The sequence below is a fragment of the Schistocerca piceifrons genome, chromosome 2, assembly GCF_021461385.2.
Source record: "Schistocerca piceifrons isolate TAMUIC-IGC-003096 chromosome 2, iqSchPice1.1, whole genome shotgun sequence".
NCBI classification, from domain to species: Eukaryota; Metazoa; Arthropoda; class Insecta; order Orthoptera; family Acrididae; genus Schistocerca; species Schistocerca piceifrons.
The window spans coordinates 188,722,904-188,735,700 of NC_060139.1; the positions used below are offsets into that span (position 1 = coordinate 188,722,904).

Sequence of the window (12,797 nt, forward strand, 5' to 3'; positions counted from 1 at the left end):
TCAAACATACATTTACAGGATTTGCAGACTTGGAGAAAGACTCTCAATTTCTGGGATATGGCCCGTGATACGCAGCTAAATGAAAGGTTTTTCATTTAGTGCCTTGTTGCATAGCCCGATCGTACCTCCAAGAATATAGAATCAACTGAAGAGCGAGTGAAAACATAAAAAACTATTATTTTTACGATTTTAACTGGAATATACTGTTTGCAACTCTGAAGGTAGCAACGATAAAACACAGGAAGTTACACCATCTACGCAAACGAAACTGTAGTTATTAGGGTTGGTGGACGTGAAAGGGAAGAACTGACTGAAAAGGGAGTGAGACACTGTTGTACCCTACACCATTTTATTCAGTCTGTACACTGAGCAAACAGTAAAGAAAAATTTGGAGAAGGAATTAAAATTCAGGGAGGAGAAATACAAATTTTGAGGTTTGCTGATGCCATTGTAATTCTGTCAGCCAGCAAAGGACTTGCAAGAGGATCTGAACGGAATGGACAATGTCTTGAAAAAGGAATATAAGATGATCAACAAAAGTAAGACAGGGGTAAAAGAAAATATTCGAATAAGGCGATGCTGAGGGAATAAGATCGAGAAATAAGACACAAGTAGCCGGCGTTATTTGTTATCTAGGCAGCAAACTAAGGAAGTAAAGAGTATGTAAAATGTACACTGGCAGTAACAAGAAAAGCCAAAAGAGAAATTTATTAGTATCTAATATAAATTTAAGTGTTAGAAAGTCTTTTCTGAAGGGCTATGTGTGGCGTATAGCCAGGTACGGAAGTTAAATGTGAGCGATAAGCACTTCAGACAAGAGGAGACATAAGGTTTTGAAATATGGTGCTACAGAATATCGTTCGAGATTAGGCTGGCAGCTCGACTAACAAATGGTTCAAAATGGCTCTGAGCACTATGGGACTTAACTTCTGAGGTCATCAGTCCCCTAGAACTTAGAGCTACTTAAACCTAACTAACCTAAGGACATAACACACATCCATGCCCGAGGCAGGATTCGAACCTGCGACCGTAGTGGTCGCGCGGTCGACTAACAAACAACGATGTTTTGAATCGAGATGAGAAGAAACGAAACTTATGGCACAACTTGATGTAAAGAAGGGAGCAGTTGATAGGATACATATTAAGGCATGAACTATTCGTCAATTTGGCAATGGAAGGAAGGGTGGAGCATAAAAAATATACAGGAAGAAATTAAGTAAGCAGGTTCAAATGGATGTACTTCCAGGTTGCAGTAGCTATTCAGAGGCGAATCCGGACTGAAGACCACTACAATCATCATCTATTGGGTATTTCACTACGATGTCAGAACCTGAACCAGAACCTGGTTCGCTGGTCATTCTTGAAAATTTCTAACAACTGGCAAGACGTTGTATTTAGTCCTTGTGAACTCCACGATTAACTTTTGAGACTTGTTGAAGGTAATTTTTAGTGATCGAAAGACTTATTGATAGCGTGTTTTTAAAAGGAGTCATCTACTGAAGTCACAAGCATCAGTGTTCCCTCAATGATCTTAATCCGTCCACAAGTTGAACGGACTCTGTGACGGGTTGCTGCAGTCCGAAACTACTTCCTTGGTACAAAAAAAGCTCCACAGTTCGCTTCAACAATGCACCGCGAGGTGCATTATTGCGCGAGTGTCCGACCTTCAAGCACGTCTTCACGTTGTGGTAAGTTTCATCGAAATTAAGTCAGAGGCAGGAGACAAGCACTTTACAGCAGACGTAAACTCGCTCTCCCTAAGTCAAAACTGGCGGAGTCTGCGCAGCATCGCAAAACGAATGATATTTCCCGTACCCAGCAACAGATGGCTGCACTTATCTCTAAGCTTTTACATGCCTTCAAATGTTTTGGGCAGTGGAAGGAACAAGTGCAGGCGCGTTTGCGTTCAAAGAAGTCCTACTTTGAAGGCAACCACCACTAAATGATCAAAGCTGGTATGTCCACAAAATTTGGTGTGGCACCCACGTTTCTTTTGTGACAGACCTCGTGCGGGCATTTTGTACAAAGTCCCATGAACCTCAGCTGCCAGTCTATAAACAAAATTTTCGGCATTATTTTAGGGAAATTAAACAAGAAAAACTTAAGCGCATCTCTTGCCGAAATTTCATATGCTATTCTAGTGCATCGCCAAGTGGGACTGATGGCCTTCGTCATTGGTAAGCTACACGCTTACAAACCTGAGTCATTGCAAATGTCAGTAATGATATGAGCAATACACCTACTATTCCATGTACAGTCCTGGAGGGAATAACAACAATAATACGAAAAGGATTGATTGCTACTCTGCATACAGAGGAAGCAATAGAGTCGCAGACAAGCACAACGACAAATCTGCTATACCTTTAAGCTTTCAGTGAAAAGACCTTCCGTAGTAGAAAAAAAAACACACACACACACACACACACACACACACACACGACCACTGTCTTTCGCTGGTGTGTCTGGACTGCAACTGCGCTTCATGGGAGCAGCAATCTGGCGTGGATGCGCCATCCCATCAGGAGCAATTGCAGTCCGGCCACGCTGGTCAGAAACAGTGATCATGTGTATGTACATTCTACTTCGGAAAAAACGCCTTTTCGCCGAAAACTTAAATTTATAGCAGTCTTTTCTTTGTGTCCGTGTGCGATGCAAAATCTAGCAGTCTGTCCTTTTCATAATAATGTTGTTCACCCATTATTTGGTTAGACCAAGACAACCATACTTTCGTTTTTCTCGTACGAATTAACCACAGGGCCCCTATACTGAACAATGGAACAGCTCACAACTGAAAATTTTTAAATATAAGATATATTTCACCACTGGCCAGCACTGGTAAGTTGCTTAGTTGCATTCTATTCAGTACAGGACTCTACTGATCACCCAATGGTTTCCATAAAGCATCCATAACATACAGCAATGTGAATGAGTAACTACATTTGCTTCAACTGCAGCGTATCTTCACGGAATTGCATTACAGCTTTGATGTCAACAAAAGCTAGTAGGCAAAAAAGTTTCCTGGAGACATGCTAAAACAAGTACAGTTATCAGCATCTCAAAGGCTGGGTCGACCATCACAGTGTTTTGCTACGCACAACTGTATCGGAGGTGGTGCTCTGTCGCCTTCCTCTGACTTTTGAATTGATTTTCCTGGGAGTTTATAGGGAAACCCCTATAGTTCAAAGTGTACTCTGAACAACAGTGAAATTCAGCATTTTTCGTGTTAACAAACATTGTCCACATACATGAGATGTCCTCAGTTGTTATCACAAAATTACATATTTTTGGAACCTTATAACAGGTGACCCTGTTATAGATTATTAATTAACAAGGGCATGATTATCCCATACAAATATCTCTTACCATTGTTTTCAGAACACATGTGCCTGCTCTGTCTCCTTAAAATTTACTTAATTAGCCATGTCGCTTGGTGCTATTCTTTGACAGCTGAAGTGGCTGAGCCACTGGTATATCAGGACAGAAATGTGATTGTTACTACCTGCTAGACCCACATTCCTAAAAGCTATAATGGCCAAATTAGCTTCACACAGAGCTGATAGTAAAAGTTATTCTCATTTGAGTAAAAGCTACTTTACTGGGTGGAGGGCACATTAAGATTATCTATCAGGCAGTTAAAGCACTCTGTCATTGTTATCATCTCCATTTTTAATTAGAGTAGACACACATTTCTGGTAAATCTACTTTCCATCAAGACCAGGAATGATATGAAATCAAACACACTAGCCTATTTGAAAGTTACATATCAACTGACTGCAAAAGCCTATTTAATCTCTCATCCATTGAGCAACCATTCAGTCAAGAGTAGCAACCAACTTTTGAACAACAAAGTTGCCAGCCTTTTTGGAAACATCTCGGCTTTCAGCTAAAAAGCAAACAGAATTCACAGTAGACCCCAACTAGCAGCCATAAAGATGTTCGGATCCTTCCAGTCAGAAGTTCAGTGCTCGCTGATACTCTTTTGAGCAAGATAAAATAATGCAACCGACTGACATCAAATTTGTGACTATAATTTTAGCTACCACAGTTCATTTTACCTAACTTGCCCTACAATGTCACAGACAGAGTTTAACCCTCAACACATTTTTCAATCAACTGACATTTGTGTATAAATAAAAAATTGACAGTTTCTCCTAAACTGTTATGCCACCACATACTTCACCGTGCAGCAAAACATCTGTTACAAGACAAATCAAAGAACTAGAGCCTGGAGCAACTACTCTATGGGTACACACTGGATTCACAAAATAATTATCGTGTGACTTTAGGTTGTAATTCCACATAAATCTAGCCATGGGAAAGGGAGATGCCAGACAGATGTATTGGAAGAAAGTGAAATCCAGTCTCCAAGAAGATAGCTTAAAATTCAATTAACCAACCAAGCTTTTAGTACTGCCTGGAATTTTTAGCACGTGTGAAAAAATCCTATAAACGTTCAACAAATTCCAACAGGATTTACAAGCTGGATATTATTATACATTGTGAAGAGTCTTACTCTCAAAATATCAACAGGCCATCTCTTAACACGAGTCAAGAGAAATGTTATTCCTTCCAACATACTTCTTGCTTAGAAGCCACAATCATAAAACTGGATGAAATTCATGCTGCACAGAAGGCTACCAACAACTGAGAACTATGGATCTCGTGCATCATCCACAAACAGTAAGAGAGAAAATGATTTTAATAGCCTGCACTGTGTGTTCTGCATCATAGTGATATTCAAGCATTCTAGATGCTTAGTGTTTTTTCTCTGAAAGTGCTCCATCAATCAAATAAAATATGATACTTCTTTAGTCACTTTGGCAGTTTAATGATGAGTCACTGAGATTGTTTACTGAAAGGCACAATACCTGATCAAATGAACATATATAAGTATTTTAAAACAACAGTTCTAGTATTATGTTAAAGCACATTATGTAAGCTGCAAGATACCTAAATCTTTGTAATTGAATCAGGATGTGAATGCAGCTGCTCTCTAATATCAGGCCACAATTTTACGCCTATGCCTTTCCCAATTACTGCTTATCTTGCATAACTTCTCTCATAAAAAAGTAAGTTACTCAGATCTTGTGAATAATGCAGATCAACAGTGTATTCTTTTAAATACATCATATCTTATGTAACTGGCACCTGCAATATTTTAGTTGTACAAATATCATTTGTGTTCTTTAATAATAAGCCCCAAGATATTTAATTATTGTGGGTGGTAGCTTATAATGTGTTGAATGGTAGTTCTACCGGTACACAGGTCTATCGGAGATGGCAAATGTATTGTAGATCACAATACTGCCATTCTGTTTTGCACTTTTGTTTTTAGTGACTATTCGAGTGACAGACTGACCTGTAGTATAACCTGAGGTCTTTGTTAAACAGAAAGGTGGTAGCTTAATTGAGAGTTGGCGAAGCCAACAAAAATGTTACAATAGAAAAGCTATTTTTTAAAAATGAAGGTAGAGATGTCAACTGATCTGTAACATAATGCAACCCTTAGGTTAGATTGAAAAAAGTGAGAACCATTTTTTTTGTATGACACAAAGGAATTACAGACATTGTGTTAATTCATAATGGCCGCTGGATCAAAATCATGCATGCTCATTTGAACTTGTCCAAAAGGGCACACACCACAGATACATTTTTTTACACATTACATTTTCTGCAGTTATAATTATGTCCATGGCAAAATGATATTTTACTACTGAGATCTAATATTTTTCAAGTTTTCAATATGTTTTGAGGTGAATCACATTACTTTGCAATTTTTTGGTTCACTAATGTTTCTGTGTCATTAGTGGCATCATCTATTGGTCACTTCTTGGTGCTCTCATCTCTGTGCCATTAACGTCGTCATCAGACTGTCAGTGCAGTATCACATTATTTACAATCTCCAGATACTCCACACAATAACTGCAGATCCAAAGCATAAGTACATATTAGTACTAAAAAGTGAGTGAATTTTGTACAAAATAAACCACTCAGAAGACGAACTGTACAATGCTTTCTTTAGTCTGTGAAACTACAGTAGGGTCAGTGAAAGAAGATCCTTGATAACTGTCACTGTCGTTGCCAGCTTTCAACTGTGAAGCACAAATGGCTACAGGCAAACACAACAGTCAACTACAGAGGTGTTACAACATTTGAGGCATTCTCAGAAAGACACATTCAAAACTGTGTTACTTGACTGATTGGAGCAAATGTTTGGAGCAGCCTGCAACTGTCAGAGATCTTTCACAGACTCTAACACAGCACATATTCTTCATTTGGACAGTGATGGCCATGTCTTACACTGGTTTCTTCAGTGCAACAGTCCAACTTCCAGGCAAAATAAAGACTGTTCATTAAATGTACATGTTTTACACCAGTAGCGGGTAACAAAATTGCTTACTAGCAATATCTAAAACATTATATGGAATACTGATGCTCTGTGTCTACCACATTTATGTTGCTGTCCTGACCAAGCATGTAAGGAAACTGCATCCCATCTCATTTCTGCATCTAAATACAGATATGTCCTTACCTAAAACCTTGCTATTCCTGCAGGAACACTGATACTTCAGAAGTTTTTAATGTGACGTCATATTTGTCATGATTTTTATAGTGCTGGCATATGATACCTTCTTTGTAGTGTCGCCAGTCGAAGCTCTATCATATTATTCACTACTTCCGACATGGGAGAGTCAAATTACAGATTTCTTTAACGCTGTAAAAATGTCACTGCTACAGTCGACCATTTCAGGAAGTCCTCCAGAGAGGTTTTACACCTTATGGAAAAATGTAGGCTACTCTTAAAATTCCAAGAAATGACTAACTCTTGTACAACTCACATGACAGTGAAATTATATTAGAGAAACTCAGACATACATGTAAATGCACATGAGGGGGGGCAAAACAATTATAATAAGTCTGTAAGTGGTGGAGATTGGGGGGGGGGGGGGGAATCTTGCTAGTACATTATGCACCCTCCATCACTAACTGTAGAGTAGCTTGCCAAGAACAAATAAGGATACTGTAATCCATGGACAACTAGTTGAAAAATTCTGGCCATTATTCAGCGGGTACTGGAAGAAATGTGGGTCCTTCAGTTTTGAAGCAATCAATTCTGGGATGTAAAATACACATATTGTAGCAACACATACAGAAGTTTGTTGTTGCTGGCTAAAGACCACATCACCATCACTTGTTTAAATCTTTTCTCTACCCAGTTTCCTGTGGAACTCAAAGTGAACAGTCTCCCTGAATGGTTCAAAAAAATATTCTGTGAGTAACTAACTTCATAAATTAATACTCCAAATGAATCTCAGCTTAGCAACCACTTTCCTGATAATTATATACATCCCAAAACTGTATGTCATTTCCACTGGCCTATATATTGTCTGGCTGAAGGCTTCATAATGCAAATTTAAAGTGTTCTGGCTAAACAATTAACCAACATGCAACACAAAATCTCTTATCTAAGCATCTTATTCCTTACAGTTGACTAATATTAACTTCAAAAGTGGTCTCACAATGGTATTTCATTTGAGGTGAAATCATGAATTATACTAAACACACAAAGCAAGCTTACAGTTCCATTAACAGACTCCCAGAAACCACTTTAGATTCAAAACCTGTAACTTCTCTCCAGAGATTGGCGAGAAAGCTGACGTGAACAAAGCAGTGATAATATTCTGTGCCGCCAAAGTCGCACCCCCAAAGACTTTTTTTCACTTTTTGTCCACATGCACGTAAAGATGACTCGTGGTTTTTCAGGTTTTTGACAGTTGTTTCCAGTTTGTTTTGCAGCAGACAGGAATTGTTTGAAAACATAGCTCTGCTTCATGTAGTTTTTAATATATAGCCACAGTACAACATGGCTGCATTGTTGTTACAACGACCAACAGAGAGATTATTTGACAAATAAACTAAAGGAAAGGAATTAGTTTCACAGTAACACACACACACACACACACACACACACACACACACACACACACACAGAGTGTAAGCCTTAAGCCTACAGATGAAAACTGAGTGTTATAAGGTGCAACTTACCCCTCTAGTCTGACATCAGTCAGGGATCGGTTCAGCGAGATCATATCACTGGCCAGTAGGTTGAACTGGTTCAGCTTGAACTTCTCTTTCATGACAGCTTCTTGATCTGATGGCACTACCACTGGTTTCCCCCTCTCACCTGGTGAACCGTGCACTTCTGGTACAGAAGCCGCTGGCCACCACCGCTTCAGTTTCGACAGTGGGTACCGTCCAAAACCTTCAGTCTGCTGGGACTCCTTGTGCTGCACTGCATGGTCTCCTCGTTCTAGTGCCTCAAATCCATGTGCCCCCTGTCTCGAGTCAACACTGCTGCCTGAAAGAGCCGCAGGAGCGGCAGGCGGGTGTGATGGCACTGCACATCCCCAACCATTGCCACCGACTGTGCAGTCTGAGTAGTATGTCAGTATCCCCACAAACACCAGCAGCCACACCAGTGAGGTCACTAATATAACTTTGCAAGTGTGGAAGCGCACTTTAGTCCGAAACATTGTGCACAGGGCTGTGAACACTCAACTTGCTACTTCACTGATTATAGCATGTGCAACTTATGGAACATCTGAAACTGGGATGTGTGAAGGGGGGGAAAATTAAATTACGAAGTCTTGTCCGGACTAAAACGAAATGTGGTCATATGTCTTCAAATTCACGTATTCTTGATTTCAAACCTGAAACAAATGTTGATGCAATTCAGTATAGGCCCAATCCTTCATAACTATACAATTTTTTTACACATACTTCTTTGGGCATTACAATTAAAGAGACTTCGATTCTGGATGCATCCTTAAGCATGCATATCATCAAAACATACTAATATATTAATGTTAACCATAAATATTATTAGCATGGTGTATCACACTATGAAAATTTAGGATTTTCAGAAAAAGAGAACCACGTAAAGTGTGACTAAGGAAAGACCATACAATTATTGTGTGTGTTTTTGTGTTTAAATGATTGCTTAGATAACACTGCGTCTGCCAGACTAGCAGTTATTTATCTCTCAGATACGTTTCCATATTAGCCTAACTGTTCAGTTCTATTCGTTGAAAACGTACGTATAAGGTTAGATAATGGGATCGAACTTCAATAAAACATTTTTTCCTCGTTTTACTCATGCTGTTGACAATTCTTCACTTACAAAGCCGGCACCAACAGTTACAAAAATGTCAACCTGTATCATTTCGTGTTGTCATTCTCATACATGCGTTTCCAACCAATAAAGCTTTCCTTTCTCGATTAACAGTGCCAAACAATGACGTGTACTAATCATTCGCAACGTTCTTGGTCAATCGCTGAAAAAATGATACGGTTTTTCTTTCACGCACTTCATTCGGGACGCTATCTACAGACTGTTAAAGTAATTAGAATTCGGAATCACAAATATGTTACGCGGTACTACTGCGTTAATGTCTCTGATAAAAATTGTATCATTAGTAATGATGAATGTCGTACGCAGAATAAAAAATACCGATAAGCTTCCTCGACTGGACTACAAACAGCAATCGGCTTTCTCACATGATGCTACAATAAATGGAGATATTTTACATGTCTGAAGATTCTAATTCACATTTAGCGCCAAGAAATGTTCGGTGTCCATGTATTTGGTGAAATGTATTCTTTTAATGTCAACTAACAAGGCGAGATAGCTGCGCTGTTTGAGACATAGAAGCTGTGATATTTTATGCCACTGAATTTAAGAAGTTGATAAATGACAGATGACGATAAACTGTAAGTGGTTACGGAGCTTTCTTCGGCACGTAAGCAGCGCATTTCACTAAAGCAGAGTAAACTTTTGAACAAAAATAAGAAAATACCGTCACTCAAAGTCCGCGTCTCACTGCAGCAGTTTAAAACAGAACACAGTTACGTGTATTAGTCATATCAAAATGCACACTTAGAGAATCAAGCTTTGTACAACTCGGTTCCTCGTATTCAAACAAATTTTTCAGTTGAGCTTGAGGATTACTGCTGTCAAACTAAATGTTGTAAAAGCAACTGAGCGACCCAGATGTACGTCAAACTTACGCTTGATACGTCATCTTCAAACAAATACATTGTACCGCAAAATTCTACGTGTGCACTCGCCTATCTTCCGTATCTTCACGTTAAGGGACAAGAATATAGCTTTTCTAACCAAACCAAACACCTCGCAGGAGGCAAAAGTCTTTAAACTTTGGAAAAGGTCGTCTGTGATACTATAATATTCGCACATACAAATATTCCAACAGTTTACGTCCGGCACGGCTCACTAAAACAACACACGCATGACAACTCTGCTTGTCACTTTAAACTCACCAACGCGGATTCTCGTGAAAGAGGTTTCTAAACTTAAGCTACTGCAAAATCTTTGTTGTCAGAATATCTTACGTGACACAAAATGAAATATTTAAACCGTACCTTACACAGTATTTTTCAAAAATTGCCCGCACAGCGTTCCTGCCACACGCATCCTTTTCGCATCACTTTCCATGACCTCACAAAACACTTCGCTCACAAAGATACGTCGCAGAGATATGCCGAGCTACCCATAGGTCTGAAAACTGGCGCCAGGTGGCAGCGCGGTGCAGCCACGTCAGGCGCCCTGAGGCACAATGAACTCAACCCGGTTCGTCTCCCACGCCCCAGGTACTCTCTTAACGAGAAGTCGCCGACCGGTCACGCAGCGGTTCGTCCTTAACAAGCTTCTAAACACAGTTAAATCTCGTGGAAAATCAATGTTCAGATTATAAAAGTCCTGCCCATTCGTGAAATTGAGTCGTAGAAGAGTAGTTTGTGTTTCCGTAGTGCGGTTTCTTATGGCTCAGTGACGTGTCGCACAATTTTGCTACACAAAGATGCTGTGAACACGAATGATATTTTGACGTCGCAAGAAACACACCTTTGTATATGATTACTATGCTTTTGCAGTAGCTTACTTTCGCTGAGTGGAACAGTTCTCTCACAGCTTCATGTATCGCATGAACTGGTGGTTTCCACAAATTCCTCCGTCATGAGCTCTCGGATAAAATATTTTAATACTGTTACTGGTACCCGAGAACGGAAGGAAGCTCAAAAGACTGTGTCGGAAGTATCGGCTTCGGATAAGTGTATTTTATTTTTTCTCTGGATTACAGACACATCTTACCAGTATTATGATTACTCTTTGTTTTAAGTCTCATTTACTACCTAAATGGAATACTACTGACTCATTGAATCAGTATTACCAATTAATGGAATGATACTAAAATTTCGAGTACATGTCAGAAGATAACTTGAAATTCATTGTACCGTTTGCTTCAGGTTGGATAGTTTACACAGATGTCAATGAAATTATGTTACTAACATTACGTGCGCTTGTGGTGTAAACAGGCAGCTGACTATCGTATTTTAAATGAGCTTGTCCTGTAGAAGATACTGCATATTTAAACCAAATGTCTCCATAGAAAACTTATAACCTGTTGTAACTATTTTTGACTTAGTAGTGACTGTTTACTCGTAGCCCATTCGGTAGATACGACAGATAGCTTCCACGAGCAAATGTCTAGCGAAAGTTGACATTGATAAGATTCGCTACCTCATTTGAAACTCTGCACGGTTTCGGCGATGGCGGACAATTTTGAAAAGACCCAAATCGTTGTTTCAGGGACAAGTATGGACGGTACGCGCAAACGTATGACTTCAGATAAAAACGGGTTACAAATAAGGAAATCAGTTCTTTCGAAATTGGAAACGTAGAAAAGACGTCTATTCTAACAGTAATTATATTACCAGCACGGCAACTTTGCATCCGTTGTCCGAGATAAAAAGACGAATACCAGAAGTGATGTGTGGTAGGTCATTTATATACGTCAGGAAATACTGCGGCTCTGTCACACTACTGAGGTGTGGGCGACGAACTGAGCACTGTCTGTGAAGAAGTCTACTATCTAATCGTCTATCTGTTAGGATATTCCGTAATGTGTACCTAGTTAGTATCTTAGGCGACGGTGTAAAACTGTATCCAAGGTGTTCTGGAAGTCAAGGGACAACAACTTGAGCTCCACCATGCCGTCTGCATGACATGGACGAGCACAGCAGGTTAGTTTCACATGATCGGTGGTTGCGGAAATCATATAGATCCACACAGAGAAGTTATCGTGTTTCCAGTAAACTCATTGAACACGATCACATAATACGTTCCTTAATTTGTTAATAGGAGTGAGATAAGCTTGTAGTTCTGTGTATTTGTCCTGTGAAACTTCTTCTAGATTGATACGGTCTGCACATGTATAGTTGTTCTAGTGCACAAACTCTTGGTAGATGATGGATCTGTTCTCTCGTATATGTGATACACAGCCTAAAGGATTTGCCAGCAAATTTAGTGGTCTCTCTAATAGTGAGCGAGCTGATTTTCAGTTCTGTGCTCACCAATTTTTACGAGAGGTTTAATCATGATCTTGAAAAAGAAAATAATGGAGTTAATTCTCTGTTTGTTTGCCGATACACGTGTGCATGCTGGTCTCGCGCCATTGTACCGCAGCGCGCCACTAGAGGGTCAAAAACAAAATGGCGCAGTCCATTGATAGAGTATCGTGCAGTTATCACTTTTCTGTTTGTAAAAACGAACAAAGCTGCGACAAATGCTTGGTGAGTTCGTGAAGCGACGAATCCACGCTGAGTTCAGGGAAATGAAAGGCTCTGTCCGCTCTGGGACCCATGTTGCGCGTCTTTGTTGTGCGGCTGAGTCGAGTCTGAATTGCTTCAATTTAGGGATGGCGGTTATAGCTGAAACAACT

At 39.7% G+C, this 12,797-nt stretch overlaps 1 protein-coding gene across 3 annotated transcripts in view; it reads right to left on the reverse strand.

Moving 5' to 3' along the window:
- The window catches only part of LOC124774955 (polypeptide N-acetylgalactosaminyltransferase 5), a 206,143-nt gene extending 195,579 nt beyond the window's left edge, over positions 1–10,564 (reverse strand). For 2 of the 3 annotated variants that reach the window (XM_047249671.1, XM_047249670.1), the window contains exons 1-2: positions 10,441–10,560; positions 8,047–8,711 (exon numbers count right to left, since the gene is read on the reverse strand). In XM_047249671.1, coding sequence (XP_047105627.1) covers positions 8,047–8,534 — 488 coding nt within the window. In that variant the 5' untranslated portion in view covers positions 8,535–8,711; positions 10,441–10,560. Of the gene's footprint in view, positions 1–8,046; positions 8,712–10,440 lie in introns of all 3 variants that reach the window. The other variant, XM_047249672.1, reaches the window with a different exon arrangement.
- Between the last annotated feature and the right edge of the window lie 2,233 nt (positions 10,565–12,797).